Source organism: Phasianus colchicus, chromosome 11 (genome assembly GCF_987193195.1).
Source record: "Phasianus colchicus chromosome 11, bPhaCol1.hap1.1, whole genome shotgun sequence".
In the NCBI taxonomy this organism is placed as follows: domain Eukaryota; kingdom Metazoa; phylum Chordata; class Aves; order Galliformes; family Phasianidae; genus Phasianus; species Phasianus colchicus.
Genome location: NC_143446.1, coordinates 10,375,415 through 10,395,170, shown reverse-complemented (window position 1 = coordinate 10,395,170; position 19,756 = coordinate 10,375,415). Strand labels below are relative to the sequence as shown.

The 19,756-nt window shown below is 39.9% G+C and overlaps 1 protein-coding gene across 3 annotated transcripts in view; it reads left to right on the top strand.

The window, feature by feature from the left end:
- EEFSEC (eukaryotic elongation factor, selenocysteine-tRNA specific) overlaps positions 1–19,756 on the top strand; it is a 132,743-nt gene that overhangs the window by 6,429 nt on the left and 106,558 nt on the right. Inside the window, exon 1 of one of the 3 annotated variants that reach the window (XM_031607758.2) lies at positions 10,550–10,826. The exons of the other annotated variants lie outside the window; for them this stretch is intronic. Within the exon in view, the coding sequence (XP_031463618.1) occupies positions 10,811–10,826 (16 nt within the window). The 5' untranslated portion in view covers positions 10,550–10,810. Of the gene's footprint in view, positions 1–10,549; positions 10,827–19,756 lie in introns of those variants that run through there. 3 annotated transcript variants of the gene reach the window in all.

Genomic DNA, 19,756 nt, shown 5'->3' with positions numbered 1-19,756 from the left:
GCGATCCTGTGCCCAAAGGTACAGCAGGAACTGCAGCCACAGGCAATGTGGAGTAGCCACAGGTTCGTCAGTTAAAGTATAAGAAGTTCTGAAAATTTATTTTCCATGCATTTTCTTGCCAGTGTCCCCTTAGTACCAAAGAGGAGGTGGTTCTGCAATGCAGTGTGTGTTTATTGGCAGCTGGACTGAGGTTCTGACTTGTTCTCTCCTCTTGGTGTATGAACCAACCCTGTCAGAGCAGACGTGTGAGTGGTGTTAGCAGTGATAACGCGGTACTGTTTACATTTTTTTTGGATAGAACAATAAACATTTCACTCATTTCTTGATTTGTGCAGCAGTGTCATTAATGTGTGCTCTGTGGCTGCAACGGAGGAGTGGCTCAGTGCTGAATTCCTGAGATCTGAGGGTCGTCTTTTGTGCTTTACAATCAGTTACCGATCTTAAGTGCTTGTAAGCACCTGATTATCTTCTGATGAACAAAGTGTATTTTGGCAAATGGTAGCTTTTCTTGGATGGACTGCCAGAGTGACTGGTAGACAGGCATTCCTTTCTTCAGGAAACAACTGCTCTGAGGACTAAGCTTTCCTTATGAAGAGGTCTCTGAAAGCTTGGGGAAAAATAGCTTTTGTTATCGCTTGTTTGGGGTGGTTGCTTAATACATAGATTTTTTTTTTTTAAATTGCTTCCTATTAATTGTTTTTATGAAGATGTTAGAGCATTTAGTCACTGCTACCCAACACTGGTAGAGTAAGTTATTCAATTTATGTCACTGTAAGGCTGTGCTGGGAAAGGATGTGGGCTAGACTAGTTGAATGGTGGTTTTCTTCCCAGCAAAAGTGATTCTGTGCAGGTAGCAATTCAGACACAAAGCGTGTCAAACTTGCATAGTTCCAATTATAGCAGGTTACATATTCTAGTGAAAACTCTTGATTGTTTGATTAGTATGACTTAATGCAATTCTATATGTTAAGAAACAGAAAGGCAGAGAAAGTGCAGTATTGTGTTAATACTTAGAGCTAGAAATTTCAGCTGCCTGCTTGGTAGCATACACATAAATCTTGATTTTGGATGCTCCTTTATTTTTTACTACCAGATTTAAAAAGTGAGACCTTGTTGTTAAAACCTGATCTGTGCTGGTGGGAACTATTCAGGCCACTTGCAATTTTAGTATGTTTTGGTGAAATTCAGACTGAAGTATAGCATGTCCTGTGTAACAGGATACATCCTTCAGCATTTAGGCATCACTATTTCAGTATTGCCACCTTGTCTGAAACAGAAAGCCAGGCTGCCCAGATCATGGTACTTTAAAATTTAGTCTGAACAGTCTTGATTAGGAAATAGATGGAAACAGTTTGCTGTTCCATTTTCATTGCAACCACGGAGGCAGTGGTGGTTTGTTTTTTTTTTTTAATCTACTTTTTCCTTTTATCATAAATTTTCTGTATTGAAAGCTTTTAAATAAAATATAAGAGCGAAGTACTTTATCTTCCTGTCTTTATTCTGCACTTTGGATTTTCCATAGCTCTTGAAAACAGTGCTTTTTGCTGTGTCCTGAGATAGCTGTAGATGTGTGTTAGCCTGCAGAAAAATGGGAGCTGTGAAGGTTGTGAGGAGCTGGAAGGGTGATGGGAGGGCTCTGTAACAGCCTTTTCTTCTGTGTTACCCCTCGTGCTTGTGGCTTTTAATGTTGAAGCTACAAGTGTGAAAATATGCAACTGCATGCTTGTGTTTGAGTGCTTTATAAACTAGTTGGCTCCCCATTGGTGGGTAGCTCTGGGTTTATTCATTTTGTTCAATCTGCCATCAGACAAGCTCAGCAGGTTCCTTCTTAGGAAAAGGAGAAAGCAGTGGTGTCATCTCTGCCCTTCTCTTTTTTTTTTGTTTGCCTGCTCTCCCAGTCTGTGTCTTAGTGGCAGCTCCATCGTCTATAACTGCCATCTCTTCTATGCACCCAAGATACTCTAAGGGTTAATTCCTCTGCTGTACAAAGCTGATAAATCCACTCACAGACTCACTGAAACTATTTACTCTTCTTTAACATATTTTTGTCTCTAGCTAATTCTTGAAGGGCATTTTTATGGCTGAATCTAGTATTGCATTTTGGTCATGCTGCACTAGGTAGCACTTGACCTTGCAAATACTTCTCATAGTCATTCACAGGATGCTTTCATAGACACAGTACCTTAGGATTCAGAGTGCAGAATATTTGAACAGTAACCTGATGGAATGGAAAATGGAAGTCATATTTCATTCCCTGTGGCTGCATTTTTCTTACAAAGCCTGCCCTTGGGGAAAAACAAAAATCAAATGTTAAATCAAAAGTAGGGTTTTTTTGGGGTTTTCTTTTTTTTTTTTTCTCTTTTGTTTTTGTTTGTTTGTTAGTTTGTTAACTTGCATGCTAGGAATTGGAAATGCTGCAGACGTTTCTGCCCAAAGTGCTTTCTTGTTATCTGAAAGATGATAGTCAAAGGCTGGAATGGAATATGTGATACTTGACTCACTACATTGTACTTTTCACTTGTATTTAAACCATGCTGGTGTATTCCTCAACTTTTATGGGTTTGATGCTGCAGGAAGGTGTACTGTGGATAGCTGTATAGTTTGGACTGTGCCATGTATTCTTTTATTTGCACTGTTCTTTTGAACAGCAGGAACACAACGTTTTTTCTGGTAGTTTATAATAATTTCAAGGTTGCAGCAGCAGATTATCTTACACATAATAAGAGGTGCAACAAGCAAAATGTTTGTATTTATAGCTGTTGGAAATGAGTTTGCTTAACAGAAAACAAATCTGAATAACTGAATTTTAATGGTCAATTCTTTGTCTTGTCAAAAGTGAAGCATCTGCATTAGCATTAGTCTTGTGCTTGCCTTCTGCCCTGAAGGAATGACTGCAAAATGCAACACTGCTTTTTCTGTCGGGGCTGTTTTTCTTCTATTGCTGTGGAGATCTAAGTGATGTTTTCACAGAATTTCACACTGAAATTGGGTTGTTTCTGTTGCAGTGCTGTGGGTTTTGTGTGTGATTTTAAAGCTTCTGTTCTTGTGTTGAATCTCAGCTCTCCAGCATTCCCCAAAGCTGATGTTGCCTTCATCATAGTAAAAGGAGATTTGCTTTAACAGTTGTTTGCTGCAGACCCGTGCATCCAGAAGGGTCTCAAATGAGTTCAGCAGTAGGGGATGCCTGCAGAGAGGTTACACAAGTTAATCTTCCAGGAGAAATTCAATCCCCATATTTCATTTTAAGACCACTTTGCGTAGCAAAGTAGTTTAACCAGTAGCAGATTTTTTACTTGCTGATGGTTAATTTCATGCCCTACAAAGGGTCAGCACACTAATACAGAAGAACATGATTACTTCACCCCAGCTTCCCCCACACGCACGCAGTGAGGAGATCCTGCAGTGTTTGTTTTGGGGGAGCTGTTGTCGGGTGCCCTTTCTGTTCAGTTTTGAGATGGGTTCTCAAAAGAACTTCTACAAAAGAAAGTTATCTTTTTTTACCCTATGAAGTTCAAAGGACAGAGCAGCCTTAAAGCAGGCTTTAATTGGAAAGCTACTGCTTGACCCTGGTTGTCTAAACTTGTGGGGGGAATTCTGGCAAACTTGTAGTTTTGTAATCCTTATGCCTGGCTGAACCTTTGACCTTTTTACTTTATAACTGGAGCTTCATTGTCACCATTTGTCCCCGCAGTTCCTTTCAAAGAAAACTGCCTCGCAAGTGTCTGTTTCCACTTTGCTGCTGTGTTCTGTTAAGGAAGGGTATTAATTCATACCTGATACATCGGAGGGGCCAAGACTTTTGAACTTGCCCAAGAGCTTGGGGACGGGGAAATGAGCATAGAGAAAGCATGTCTTGCTGATGCAAATGAGTACAATGAAAACAGTCTTGGGAGATCAAGGGAAACATGGGCTTGCTACCAGCATTCACGTTCAGTCAGATGCAGATTATTTGTAAGATTAACACGGTGGCAAAGGAAAGTACTTTTATAACAGATTTGTTGTTTTGATGGGTTGGTTGTAAGCTTGTAAGAGGATTTGCAAACTCAGCATTATTTTTGTGTTGTCAAGAAAATACACTGCCATCAGCGTGAGCTTTTGCTTGTTGACACCTGTGTGAGGATACCTCAGTTCTTTGTTTGCTCACACAGAATGGAAAAGAAAAAAAGTAGAATTTCATAGTTTTAAGGTGTTTGCGTGTTTGGATGACTATAAATTTGTGTGGAGGACTCTTGCTCTTGATTTATAATGTTGAGTGGAAACTTGTACTTTGAGGACAGAGCGCTGTGTGTTGTTCAGTGGATGCAGTCGTGGTCAGAAGGGTCAGTGAGGCGATTTGAGGACTGGGCTGCCAGCTTGAGCTGAGAACAGTGCAATAAGCAACCTTGTTGAAATTATTAAGCTGTTGGTCCCACGTAACATATTTTGTATTCCTGAAGTTTGATGCAGTGGAAATACATGTGAGTCGGGAGAGTTCAGCGTTTGGAACTGTCATTAATGTGAAGATCTGTTAAGTTTGTTGGATTTGTGGTGCTTGTAAGCTGCTGGCATTGTGTTAGAAACGCAAATCAACTTTATTTCTGTGAATGAAAAACCTTTCTCTTGAAACTGAAGACTTTTTTTAACTCGCTTTCAGGAATTTGTTTGGAGCCCGATACTCCTATGACAAATTAAAGGAGTATTTTCATTGAAATTTCTTAATTTAAAGCGCTTTCATTTCCCTATTATGGAGCTACGTGTAAAGAAGAGGCAGCCAGTAGAGAAACAGGACTACAATGCCCTCCTCCCAACCCCCCAAAACACATTTTTTTCTACAGGATATCACAGTGCACAAGAGGGCAGCATTTGCTTACAATGTAGGATCCTGATGGTAAGAAGGTAGGGTAACAGGTCAGCGTGGATGAAGTGACCTTACTTTGAAACGAGCCAACATTAAGTAGAAGATTTGGAACTCAACTGGGGCTTAATTTTCCTCTTCCTAAAGAAAATGACCTCTGTGTTTTAAGGAAGGTTAGTCTTACTTCATTTACAACTTGGATAGCATTTTTTAAGCAATAAAAATACACGGTGTTGTCTTACATTACATTACAGATGGGACAAAACAACTGGGTTTCATGGAAGTTGAATGTGGGGGGGGGGATGGCTCTCACCTAGTTGAACTTGTAAAGCAATTGAGAATGTCAGAGCCGTGAAATTTGGTGTACACAACTACTTTTTCTTCTCTGTTTTCCCACTTTATTTAGCGCACTAAAAGCAAGGTGGTTGTACTAAATCTACTTTGAATTGTCTCTGTGCTGTGTAGGGCTTGTGTGAGATCAGGAGTGGAATCAAATTTCCTTTTGCCTGTGTGTACCAGAACAGTGGTCTACACGTGGAATTTTAATCGATATCATAACAAATTATTCTACTTTTCCACTGATTATACATTATTTCTCATTTCTACCCATAGTAATGTTTTTTGAGTGAGGTAACAGCCTACTATGATATGCTGTGATTTCTGTGTTAATGCTCTCTTCTGCATTTTCAGCTTGGAGCTAACTTCTCTATTTACAGTAGATTCAATGTGCTTCTAAACCGTGCATCAACTGTTAGGTAGTAGTAGAGGAAAAAGCAGTCTTCCTTTTGACTTACGGGTTGAAAAGATTAAAAGAAAGCCATCACCTTCTGATCTTGAAAGCTGTATTGAGTAATTACATTCTCTTCTGCTTCACTTTAGAATTCCGTAAGAGACGTAGTATTCAGTTGTATTCTGTTTTAAAAAGGTGCATATCTTGTTCCGAAGGTGTGATTTGTAGTTTCATTCTCCATCTTAAATATAGATTGTAAAGGAGTGGCTTTAGTGAAACTTGTTTGAATGTCGGAATTCTTTTCCTAATATAGGACAACTTTTCTACAAAGCTGTTGAGTGGTTTTGCACACAGTTGCTTATATACAACCAAATTGGGCTAATTCACACTTCAGTGTTTGACACACAAATTTGACAGCTTCTCAGGAAAACATAATAACCAAGTCCTGTAGTGGTGCTGACTGGTTCTGTTTGATCATTTTCCCTATTGATTTAAAAACAGAATTTCTTTGTTCCGTCATGCTGTGTGCTAGCATTCATCAAATAACTACGTGCCCTTTCATTTCATTTTTCCCTCATTCTAGCTTGAGTTTCTATGAGCTGTTTGGGACAGCGATCGAGCGTTGTTAATCCTTTTTCAGATGTTTTAAAATACAAGATATTCTCATGAAGTCTTAGAAATACCTGCAGAAAACCTATTTCAACTTACTGAAGAATATGAAGCATGTTTGTAACTAGAGTTGCTGTTTTCAACACGAATTTAAAGCATATTTTTCGAAGCAGTATTTCTACTGATGATGGATACATTTCCTTGCTAAATAGTCCAGTTTAGCAATTCACAGTGGTCTACTTATTCAACCAGTTTCTTGATTAGGTTCTACTGCATTTGTTGTACAGCTTGATTTAGAAGCTGTCCTTAAATAGTAGATGGTAGATACAAGTTGAATGATACATTGCTTATGCGTAAAACCCACTTTTAATAGTTTAGCTTATCTTCCTTAATATTTTTTTTTTTTTTACTAGCAGTAGTAATGTGTGTTCTTGCATGACTGTTGTACTGTTTTTCAAAACATTTACAAAACCAAAATGCAGATGGAAGAATCTTCCAGCTAAGAAAGCAAGCTGAAGCTGCGCACTGAAGTCATTGCTGAAGTCTGTGAGTGGAATAAGAAGCTGTTCCTGTGATGTGGCAGAGAGCTGTTTTCTCTCTGTAACCCCAAGGCTCAGCAAGCTGAGGAGTGAGGCACATCTTCAATGGTGGTAACTTCAGCTGGTTCTTGAATGCGTTGTGTTCTTTGGGTCACAGCTCGTAACACAGAAAAATTGAGTGAGAGCTCCCGCAAAGAAAGAGTTGAACAGCTTGTGTGGTAACTGATTGTAAAGATGCCATGCGTTCTGTGAGGAAGTGTTCTCAGTGCTATCTGTAAAATTCAGATTAAATAGCCATTCTGAAGTGCTTCCTTTAAACTGTTTGCTTCCAGAAGCGTTGCAGGCTAAGTAAATACCAATAGTTCTTATTTCCCATCTCCTTATCAGTTATTCTACCAAAATGTTCTTGCACAGCCTATCTAATCTCTTCAAGTGAACATGAAATGGTTGGTGTTGGCTTCCAATTTGAATTACGATCTCTGTTCCAAACTTAAGCTGATTAATTCTACATTAGATAGTAATTATCAGCATTACCAGCACTAGGGGTGGCTTCAAGTAGCCAATATATATGTGGGATATGACAGCAGAGCAGAAAAAAAGGAAATAAAGCAGAGTTTAAACAAAACTGAGCTGGCTGTATTCAGCAGTACCTTAAGGGTAAAGGATGAATTTTCATTTATTTATTTTTACACTCTCCTGTACTAAGTTTGGATTTTGAGAATTTTAGAGTTTGCCCAGGTGAGAAAGCAGGCCCCTCAGCCCAGCCTGGAGAGATGAGATGATTCATTTCGGGTTAATGATTTGCTTGTTTAAAAAGCTATTTTCTTTCAGTTCTTGCCATAGAAGGATCATGAATATGTTGTTTAGCTGACTGTAGATCTGTTTTTTCTACAGTGCCATAAAAGTGAATTTAATGCAGTCCCCTGCAGTGCTTTCTCATCTTCTGTGCCAAAGTTTTCCCTTGCTTTTACTTCTTATTTGGGGTGCAACATGTGGTTGGCATATAATGGCAGCTGGTAGTCTCAGATCTTAGTTGATCTTTTGAATTGTGGAATTTTGCCTCCATCTGTAGTATTATTTCACGTTTCTTTTATTTCCAGTGTGTGCATCGTAGAACAGGTGGGTATATTCTGGAAATGATTTCTGTATCTGTAAAATTTGAAGTAGTCTTTCGGAACCTGTTGGGCAAGGAAAGCTATGGGAATACTTGATAACTATTGGTAGGACTGTCCGCTTACATTAACCAGGGTCAGCAAGGGAAAATGTCTTTTGTTGCAGACGTTTATTCATGCTTAAAACTCCTCTCGTTATTAAACACTTCCCTTCCAGCATTACTGCTTTGGAGAAGAAAGTTTCCAAAGTATGCAAAAGCTGCATTTCAGAGAAGGAAACAAAATAGTTGTATTTTTCTTTTTTTGGGGATCAAGAGGGAGAGGGAAAATGGTTTCCTTGTATTTAACCGTACTGTTGGATGGAAGACAAAGCTCGGTCTCTCTTGCTGACTAATGTCATCATCGAGGCATTTTTTTCTCCCACAGAGCAATTTTGTCTCCATTGAGACCCCCACAGCCATTGGCAAGGCTATGGCCCGAGATTAAATCTCATGCTTGGATGAAATTCTAATGACTGTAATTGTTTCCTCTTTTCAAGTCTGTGGTCCCTTCATCAAAGAGTAGTACGGAAATTATGCATTTATGTTGTAAAAAGGGAGGTCACGATTACCTGAACCTGTGGTTGACTTTGGGGATTCTGTGTTGTGTTCTGGCAGTGGTTATCCACACTGACATTCTAGTATGTGAAATGATTTAAAGAGTGACTTAGGGTATACACAGAAGGGTACACGTGTAAGGTAGCAGCGGCACGTCCCAGTCCTTTGGCCATCACATGCTGCTGGGCTGCTGCTACCGTGTAGAGTGAGGAGCCACTCTGGTGTCTTGGTCATAGAAAGCAGTAAGTGTGGCACAGTGTAGGTGTCTGGGTGATGTACCAGAGCCAATTCCCAGCATACTACAGCAATGAGGTGGTGCTGGGTTTGGCTCCCCAGATGGGGAGTGCTCAGAGCACGCTGGCTCTGTCACTGTTAGCCTGGGTGCTGGTGTCTGGCACTGTGGTAGGGCTGTGATGAAGTGATGTAGAAAGCACTCAGCGTCAGAATCTTCTCCTGATCTCAGTGGGATCAGGATTGAAAAGCATGACAGAGAAATGCCCACTGCAGTGGTGCTGCTCGCCTGAGCAACCAGCTCTGAGCACGTGGCACTGACACTTGGTCCTGTGTCTGGCAAAGTTACAGCTTGAAATGACAAATCAAGAATGGCTTATCCCCTTTTCTCCTTCCTCATATTAAAAAAATGCTTCAAAAGTGGACTTTTGCACCAAAATTGTGTATGCATATATGTATATATATATGTGAATGCATAAAGAAAAAACTTGAAACAATTGTTGATTGTATTTATCCTAAAGTGTGACATACTCTGTATTGCTTAATGTTTAAAATGATGAACTGGGCATCCCTAAGGAAGTTTTCCTCTTTTGATTTGCTGACCTTGTGGTTTTTATCTTATAATAGGAGACCAACACATTCATTTCTTATCCTTTTCACCTGACCAGCAACTGAGATCCTTCCATTTTTTTCAGGCTTTCTGATGAAGCTGTGATGCTTGGTGATGTTTGTCATTGAGCTCACCTTTTGCTCTGTACTGTGTATTAGGATTTCCAGTAATGCTGCCTCATTCTGTCCAAAATTGGTATTTCTGCAGAATCTCTTGTGGGAAGAAGTTCACTTCTGTCTTTGTGGTGGTATTTATTCCATCCAAGGGCAATATGAGAAATGCATTTTGGCGAAACTGAGCTGTGCCAAACTTTTCTCAGAGAAAGTATTCGTATGGTTAAGAGAAACAAAAAGGTCTGAACTGAAATTGCCTGATCTGTTTATTTTTTATTTGATTGATGGCTGACAGTCCCATTTTTACTGAAATTTCATCTCCGGATGTTTCCATCACAGAACTGTATTCACCAAAAGGTTTGGAGGGGAGAGGGAGCATTGTGTGTTTTTTCATTACATATCTGTACATGTGTGTGTGTACGTATTTATATATATTTAATATTTGTCCTCAAACTGAAGCCCTGCTGACTGTTTTTCACCCCAATCCTGTACCAAAAATGAGCACTTTTTTTTTTTTTTTAAAGAATGCTTTATGGAAATTAATGCAGTGGTTGAACGCTGTTGCTTTTTATGTTCTTTTTCCTTTGATTTTCATGATTTTTAGTTTTGTCCTGTTAAGAAAACTGTAGGCCTTAGCTGGGAAAACTGTAGACCACATGTAAAGTGATGTCAGGTGTATGGAATCTTTTTCCTGTTTTCTTGCATATAATTGAGTCAACCCGGGGTAAATACGGAATTGGTTAATGTGACATTTTAAATTAGTTGATCATATCCCTTCCAAAGCTTTCACATACTGTTTTAAGCACTTTTGCAATCTCTTATTAAGCATTAAGGTGGTACTGTGTAGAAACAGTAAAAGTAGCTCGGATCAGTTTGGTTGAAATACTGCACTGAGTACAGCTTGTCATAAGAAGCAGAGCATTGCATAGCATCAGTCCTTCCTGAAATGAGGGATGATTGGGCAGTAGCAAGGTGGCAGACAGCTTTGTACTCAGCCAGCAAAACAGCACATCAGGAGAGTTTTCCAAAATTATGTGTTCTGGAGAAGATAGTTTGCTGCTAAGTAGTAATAGCAATCGCTACAAAATATTCCAGGTGCCTGAGTTGTGCTATCTCTACCTCTGTTCCCAAAACATTGAGCTTTAGTCATCAAGGCTGTATTCTTTCTCAGTGCTTTCAGCATTGAATTAAGCAGTGATTAGTACTCTTTCATTATGCATTAGTTTATCTTAGTGATGCATTGTTGGCTTATTGAATTCAGCTGATGCCTGGCTATTGCAGCATGTTTTATTTTCTTGCTGTGCCAGAACACTGAAGCTGGCAATAGAGAGACATTCATAGCCTTGGCTTTGTTTTTAGTGTTGGTCTTACCTGTTTTTTGGAGGAAAGTGGAAGATGTGAGACCTTCCCCCTGTGCACCTCTTGGATGTTTGGGAATGAATCATGCAGCAGGTTGATCTTACAGCTTGGAGCTAGGATGTTTTATTTCTCGATGTTCATAAGCAGGGCAATTCCATGTATGAAGAAAAATAAATATTTTTTCTTTAAAAACAGTGAGAAGAGGGGGAATGAGGAGGGGGACAGTGCAGTGGGAAACAGTTGAAAAGCAATTCCTTTACTAATCCCTACTTTCTGTATAAGAGGAAGAGATGAGGAAAGGATGTCTGTACCATTAAAAGCTCACATTGGTTGTTTTGTCGTGATGGGATAGGAATTAAACTTAAGGGAACCCTGGTGGTCTGTGATTTAGAATGGCTTTTGGCAGAGGTGCAGAGTTGCTGCTGTCTTGCTGCGCTTCTGTTTATTTGATGTTGTCTGTTTGGATGTTTTTAAATTATTATATATTCTGTTTGCTTCCAGGTTTAGCAGTATGGAAGCTTGAATTCTACTTCAGTGGTACTCCTGTAGTGCAATAGGCTTCTCTGCCTGCCCAGGGCTGTTGGCAATGGGAATGGATTGTCGCTGCTGTCTCTTGGTACTGCAAACGTCAAAGATTTCATTTTGCTGGTAAATCCCATCCTACAACGTGTGTTCTCTTGGATGTTGATTTCTTTCTTTCCTGGGAAAACAGAGTTTTAAATCTAGCTCTTTAAGAGAGGCAGCAAATCTTCTCATTAAAAATTTAACTAATTTTTCTAAGCTAAAGAGAACACATATTGTTTAAAACATGGTTGCTACCAAGTGAATAGCTGTTTTTAGAAGTTATCCCCCCACACTTGTGAACCTTCAGGTTCTCTTCCCCATGTGATGCCTACCTTGCTTTTCTTTTACATTCCAGAGTTGAAAATAATGTAAACGTGAGAGAAAAAAAAAATCTAAATATCCATTTATGTGATACTTATCTGTTTAGTTTGCATGGAAGTAAAAAAAAACAGTCATTAAAGACAATTTCATTTTCTTTACCTAAATTACTTGCTTTTTTCTCTCTTTCTATACTATTTCAACTTCATATTTTTACAGTACAGTGAGGTAGTTTTTTCCTCAAAAGCAGATCAACTGTGGCATTTTAAAGATCATTAATAAAAGTAATTTATTGTGAATACTTCCATGAATTCTTCCAACAGTATTTAATTTTGAAATCTACAGTAAATTGTCAGTAGGAATATATTTAATACATTTCCTTTGTACTTCTCATTTTCTGTTATTACTTGCTTCTTCAACAACAGTTGTCTCCATCGTTTATGTGAATGCCAAAGTGCTTAGATAACAGATGAAGCATATTTGCTAGAGTCCACTTACAGTGAAGCTTACATACTGAGTCCTCCATCCCTTGTTCTATCAATCTAGTTTCTGTTGTTTAATTTGGAATCTATTCATTGAGCATAGAAGACTTGAGCCTGAAACAAGACCTAACAATGTGTAGAAGGTAATAGTGAGAATATACAGAAACTTGTACAAGGCAAAAGCATCTGAAAACTGCTTCCTGCAAAGGTGTGTGTAATCTTTGGATATTCTTGATGTGCTTCTGATGCTGGTTTGTACCAAATTGTGTTTAGGAGTTGCTTCTCTTGATCTTCTGAGGAGCTGCATCACAGAGGACAACTTAGTAAGAGTGGAGGATTTAGCTGGGCGTCAGGCATGGCACCTCTAGCATCTGAGCTGGCTCAGTGCTGGTACTTGCTGCTCGGTGAGTTTTGCAGTGACCAGTGTTGTCTTGAAGTGTCCTGGTTACCTCACTCCTTTCCTTAGCAATGAAAATGTAAATTTACAGGTATGTAGAAAAATTACTGCTCTGCAGTCAATGCCACTTTCTTGTTTATCTAGCATTCTTAGTCTGTTCGTATTTCCATGAAATAACTTCAGCAGTGCCAGCATTCCTGAGGCATGATCACATGAGCTGGGCAGAGCAGCATGCATTCTGAGCAGACTTTGTTTGCTGGAGGCTTGCTTCCCACTTCCCTGGGGATGTTTTCAGCCTCTGTTCTAGCTCTAGAATGTAGTTTTGGGAAAGCAGTCCTTAATTACCAAGTGAAACATAGGAGAGTGAATGTGTGTGGGATGAATTGCTGGGAGGGAGACTTGTTGTGCTTTTTCTTTTGCTGGCTCTTCTTGGTCACAGCTCTGGCCTTAGTGAAAGTTTTCATCTTGATTGGTATTTTACTTAACCAGCAGATGTGGCTGCTTACAAACTTCATTTACATGAAGTGCCTGCCCTCCCAAGTCACTGATTTTGTTTTATTCAGTTCTAGAGAAAATGCTAAGGAACTTGTTCTGAATTATTGTGACATATCTATGATAATCTCAGCATGTTTTGGTTTATATAGGTTTTCAACTGGACTATGAAATTGCTTTGTAGGGCTGCATTGAAGTGTGCAGCTCTGAAGATTCTTCAAAATACCTAAAAGAAAGCCTTTTCAATTATGAATTTGTGAGATGAAAGGACTTTTTCTGTAAATAGGTTTCTGTACGTTCACCTTACGAGAGGCATGCTTTTCTATGCATAAAAGTTGAAGCAATGAAGAGACCTGGCTGTGTCCAGGATTAAATTGTTTGAGCTACCACTTGCCCCCTACAGCCTGTAAGCTTTCTAAAGCAGGGATCCTTGTGTGTATCTGTGAGGTGCCTTGCACGCTTATAGCTTTGTATAGAAGCAGCAGTTCAGAGCCCACCTGGGCCATTCACACTTCTGCAGCCAAAAGGAGGCCCTGCAGCACTGGGGTCCAGAGAAGTTTGTACTTGAACTGGATCACTTGCACCAGTAAGTCTTTTAAAACAATTAGGTAGGTCATCTAACTAATCTTTCCAGATCATTTGATTTATTACTCAACCATTGAAAAATATGAATATCTTCTTAGGATGCTTATTCTGCTGTCAGTTAAGAGATCTTTATGTAGTTACAATGTCTTAGCTTTCCCAGTTAATGAAAGCAGTTTTACCTTTCCTCCTGATGCTGCTGTTGGGAAAAAATTAAAGAACTGTTACAGTCTCTTTCTGTTGTTACACGTCGTTAAACTTCAGGGCCTTTAATCCAGTATGAATTCAAAACTTGGCAATTATTGTCCGGTTTATTTAGTAGTTAAACTCCTAACTGCTTTCCTCCTTTACATCACCTTCTTTATTGCTGTCAGTTTTTATTAATTATATGAAAAATGTATTGGTGTGAAGCAAATAGCACAGCTCCTACAGCATCCGGATTGCTTTGTAGAGTTGTCAGTTTGGATAGCGTATCAGGCATGAGAGTTTGTTTTGTCCTGAAGTACTGGGAAGTGGGATTTACCTGATTGCTGACCCCTTGGGACTATTCTGAAATGAGCTGTATATCTTGAGCAATCCTACTCAGCAAGATTTTAAATAAAAATAAATGTACTGTCAAAAGCCTTTCCAACGCCCTAGCAGAAAGCATGCAGTAGTTCTGTATATCTGATGGTGGCTTCCCAGAAGATCAGTTGGTGCAGTGTGGTGTGGCTTGATGGAATGCTGAGCCACGGAGAGCACCTGTGTGTTCCTGATGTGATACCAAACTTCAGTGCATTGCCTGCTGTGGACCTAAAGCCAGAGGCCAGAGTACGGAATGAATCTCCTTTAGAATTTGAGTTTTGAGTCAAATCTGTGTTCTAAAACAAATAGGTGTTGCAGCGTTTGTGTGATTGCTGAAAATCTGGTTACAGTGAACTGAGTCTTGAGGGCCATTTTTTTCAGTATGGATTTATTTTCCTTCCTTGATCCAGCACTCTAAGAGAGAGATTTCTTCTGTTGGCGTTTGGAGGTGGTGAACTTGATTCTTAATGAGATCTGCCCTTCCTTGGCCAACACTTTCCTCGCATGGTATTTGCCTGTAGCATCCTGTGCCAGTGGTGACTTAGGGGCCCTGCAGCCTTGGCACTGTCCCCTGCTGTGAGAACGTGGGCGACTCGACTCGCTCCTCCGGGCAGCGCTGGGCTTCCCTGGAGAAGCACTCCTTGACCCTTTGTACTTTGCATACAGTATCCGCCTTGCGGGCGGGCTCCAGCCCTTGTTTGGAATGCGTAGCTAACGCGTTCCACTTGGACCCGCCGTTCCATTCCATAATGTTAGCTTTAATTGGCTGTTTTTAAACTTTCATGTACAATTTCGTCGTACGCGGTAAATTACCACCCTCTTCGCCTTTTCCGAAGAGCAAGAAGCTACAATCCAGGCTGCGCTTCCCCTTGCTGCCTTTTACTGTTGCCCCTGAGGTCTTTCAGAGGCAGCGCCGCTGGGTAGTGTTTCTGTTGGAGGACAGACCTTCTGACTGGTATTTGTCCTCTAATCTCACAAGACTGTCTTCTAACGTTGTGTTTTTTGGATGGACTTTTGCAGTTGGAAATGGAAATGGGATTGTCATGTCTTGTCCAAATATGCATCTCCAATTTAGTATCTGTTGCCTAACTCTGCCTAGTGTGGCTGGATATCCAATGTGTCTGTCAAGTGATACTTTTGTAAAAAAATATTTAATTTGCTTGTTTGTTTCAGGACAGAGTCAGCTATTACCAAGGTTTGTTCTTACTCTATGTGAATACATTTCTGTGTGCTTCAGAATTGTCATTATTTCTTGGCAGGGCAGAAATAACTCTTTCCTACTGTATGGATTTCCACTTGAGCATCAGCTGCAGCTAGTTTGGAGAAAGAGGAATAGTTTAGTTTTGTGAGGGGTAAAAAGTTGGCAGTAGTGACTGCGTATAAAACCAATCTTGCAGTTGAAGCTCCAAATAGTGATGCGCCTCTTGTTCATACTTGGTTTGAGTAAAGTAAAACAAAGCCTGCCTTTATCCTCCATAACAGGCTTACGAGCTCATGTTTCGGCTTTTCCTTTCCCCTCCCTTTCTGCCATGGACTCTGTCTATTTTTTTTCCCTTTGCTAAGCAGGCAGTAACTCTCCAGAATATTTTTAATCTCAACAAGACATCCAGCAGCTGATGATGCGCAAATGTTGCATCAACAGAGGTGGGATGATGGCTGCAGCATCCACATCAGACGTTTTTGGCTGCAGATCTGTTCTTGCGGGCACTGGTTCCTCCCAGCACAGCGTGTGAGCTGCGGGCAGGCGGCTGCCTTCCATTGACTCCTGTTGTGTGCCTCCCCTCGTCTTACTGCGGGCTTCCCCAAAAAGTCATGGCTGGAGTCGTACGGTTTGAGATGAAAGAGCCTGTTGTCTTGTTGAATTATCTCTGTCCTGTCTATACTTAAGCAAAGCTGGCAGGTAAAAAACGAAACAACAGAACAAAAGTTGTGTTATGGTAGCATCGTAAGCTAGACTTGAGTAAAACTTTGTATTTTATTTAGTTTTAGACCTGTTTGTTGCCCACCTAGCAGCAGAAGGGGACTCAGAGGAGCTTCCTGCACAGAAGCCTGTCCCCTGAAATAAGTCATAAAATGCATTTCCCCTAGATGTTATGAATGTCTTTGTAAATAGTACACAATGGAATTTTAAAATGATTTAAATGTATGATGGTGGGTCTGGAGGAGCCATCAGGATCTTACATCTTGAAAAGCTAGTTTTTTTTTTAAACTAGTTTTTAAATCCTAAAGCAGGAATGTCTTTATTTTAATACTGTGGTGCAGCACTTGAAGTTACTGGTTAGTTTGGGAAATGCCTGAAGAGAAGGCAGCTCGGGATGCTGTTTTCTCACTAGCAGCGTGGCTGCTAGATACTTTTTTCAGATGGGCTCAAGAACTTCTCCCTGCCATCTGAACTTCTTGAGTCCATACAAAAATCTGCTTAGGTCATCACATTTAGCCATGCGGGGTTGCTTTTATTGTGCAAATAAAGTACCAGAAATTGATTTATGATCTAGCAGAGCTTCATGGACGTGCCTGTTTGATAGGTATGTGTTCCTTCCCAGCAGAAAGCCTTCAGAGCCCTTCAGTCCTGCGCTTGGCCGCTGCAGTCAGGTACTCCTACACAGCATGAAGTTCCCGATATAATTAAGGGAAGTTGGGGGTAATGTCTTGATTTCTACCTGAATGCATCATTAAACATTACAAGAGGGGAAATTAGGGCATGGAGTTGGTGTCTTATTCTTTTTTTTTTTTTTTTTCTTTTTTTCTTCCTTGCTTTTGGGAAATCTTATTTTTGATGCAAGGGCAGTTCTGTCGCCAGCCAGTCCAGCACGCGTAGACGCTCCCCCCGCCATAAAACAATGAGCACATTCAGGCACAACTCGTGTTTTCAGTTATTAAAAAACGGAGCCGTCTGTCTCTGCCTGTGACTTTAATCTTTAAGCCTTTATTCCCCGTACCCCACCCCCTCTTTCTTTCCCCAACCTTTTGTTTGTGAAGTGCAGGGCTACAGGATACGTGGGCCAGCACTTTCTGAATGTATTGTACATTCCCTTGGCAATTACAGATGTTTATAACCCTGACTGATGTTATTTCAGTATTGTGAGGGTGAAGAGAAAATCTAAAAATGCTTTAAAATTTTTTTTCTTTGCCCCTTGCAGCCCTTTTTTTAAAAAAAAAAAATATTTTTTTTTGTTTTTACTTTTTGGAAGGAAGCTTAATAAATTGTATACTTTTTAATTGCTTTTATTTAAAAAAAAAAAAAAAAAAAAAGCTTTTTCACTGACCTTGGATGAAAAATGCTTGATCGTTCCAGTAGCCAACCATAACTCTTCAGTAGGGACAGTATGTTTCACATGGTGTTGTGAAACGTATCTCATACTGGGCTGTAGCACAGAACGAGCTCCTTGCTGTGGGGTCCATGACCTCTGCAGTACTTTATTTCTTAGACAGAAATAAGGCAGCTTAAGACTCAAAATACTTGGAGTTTGAATCACGCTAATTTATTTCTAGCTCTGCATGGAAACCAGATTGTTTTGTTTTGTTTTTAATAGAGGAGTGATTTAGAATCTGCTGAATTAATGATTTAGTTTTGGATTGGTGACTTGCAGACTTGTTCAAGGAGGCTTATTTTTATTACTCTCGTGGGGACTTTGTAGAGATACGCTTGATCTGTAAGAGGTTTAAAATCTGTTTCTTCCTGGTGTTTCTGGAACTTCCTAAAGCTGCAGGTGCAATGGTAGAATACCTGTCCTTGAACTGATAGAGGTAGAGAGAATGAGTAACAAATCTAAGGTGTTAGCTTTGCACTTTCCTTGGGGATCTCTGTGCGTTTCGTGATCTCTCAGGTATTTGGCTTAAAGCCTTAAATGTAAGTGGAGAATAGTGTAATGGGATTATGGATTTCTGGGTTCTTCCTCAGAATCTCAGAGATACAACTTTCATGCCTGTGTTTGCTTTCCCACTACATGCAGACTGCTGTTTAGGCGTTGTGCATGTTCAGAGTTACTCACATAAATGTGCATTCAGGTCTCTCTAGCTCCAGGTGGTGTATGATGGCAGTTCTTCCTTCATGATTGCTGCCCAGAGCTTCTTGTTAGATTGCTCTTTCAAAGATACCACTTAGGGATGCACACCAATAGAGCATCCTTTGGCCAGGTGGGTCTTTAAGAAGTTAGGACTTTTTTTTTTTTTTGCTGTCTTTAATGTTACTATAATCTAATATTGAGAGTAAGTCTTGTACTTAAAATAAGTTAAAAAATTCTAACAGACATTCCAAGATGTTGCAATTCGGTAATACTTGCAAGCACCCAGATGGAGGCAATAGATACTCTTCAGTAATGATTCTCCAGTCATTAAGGGAAGAAAAGTTGGTCATTAACCATAGTACAATCTCTTTATCCTGAGATAACCAGGTACTTCAGTTGTGTATTGCTTTTGTAAGGATTTCTGAAATGTGCTATTTCTTGCATTGAAACACAGGCACAGATGTGATTGAATCCTAGATATGCTAATGCGACTGTATAATCTTATAAAAATTCTAAAAGAACTTGAAAAGATGAAGAGCTGATTGAAATATTACTGATACAGAATACTATATACAAAAAAAAATGTTCAAGTATTATGCAGATGTCTTCTTTTTCACTTGGAGTCCCTGTATATAATAATTTATTTGCATACCTCTAGAAATGTGGGCATTTCCAGAGCTGGAGGTGCTGCAGGGGCTCCCACATTGTTGTTAGTGAAGCATCTCATAAACCTCACGTGTAACAGTCCTGAAGCTGGGAGTTGTCTGTTCACTTCTGCTTGATGAGAACTGACTCTTTAGAGACAGAGCAGAAGACTGGAGGCTGTGTGCAGCCTGGGAGCTGGGGATGGAGCTTTGTCCTTGTTCAGGCAGCCTCATGCTTGGTAACTCTTTGGGATGCCTGATGCCTTTTCTGCTTTTTAGCTGCTGCTTTTTGGTCTAAGAAATATCTTCAAATACTGCCAGTCTGCCCTCTTGGAAAGAGGGAGCAGAATGATCACACTTTGTACTTGTGTTGGTTTTTTTCATTGCACTTTATTTAGCATACAATGTATATTTAGCTTTGCTAGTCTAGTATATTTATCATTTTAATCTGCCACATGATTGGCAATCTTGTAGAGAGTATAAGTAAAGCTGGCATGAGTCAATAAAAAGGCTCCTTTCCATCTGGTCTCTTCTCACCTGTTTGCTTTTCAGCATTTACCTTAAAGACTTTATGGACTACCAGGAACCATTTATGATCAGCTGTTTAAGGCCCAAGTGTAATGGTCCATTAATTCCCAGAGCAGTCCAGAAACACATATGGCAAAATACCTCTGAAGAAGAAGACTGAAACCTGAACTAATTGCTCATCAGGTTCCAGGAAGGCTTACTAGGATGTTGGGCGTGCAGTGCCATCTAAGGAGATTATAGCAGGGTTTCAGATGTGTCTTGATTCTTTTTTTTTTTTTTTTTTTTTGTCCCTTCCTTTCTTTCCAAATCGTAACCATAGTGTTGGTTGATTTATGTACAGCTTATTACCACATTGTTTCAGAAATGTTCTTTCATGAACTTGACTCTACACAGAAGTAGGCACTTAGCTGCAAACCTGTACTTGAGCCTGTGAGAATATCAGTGG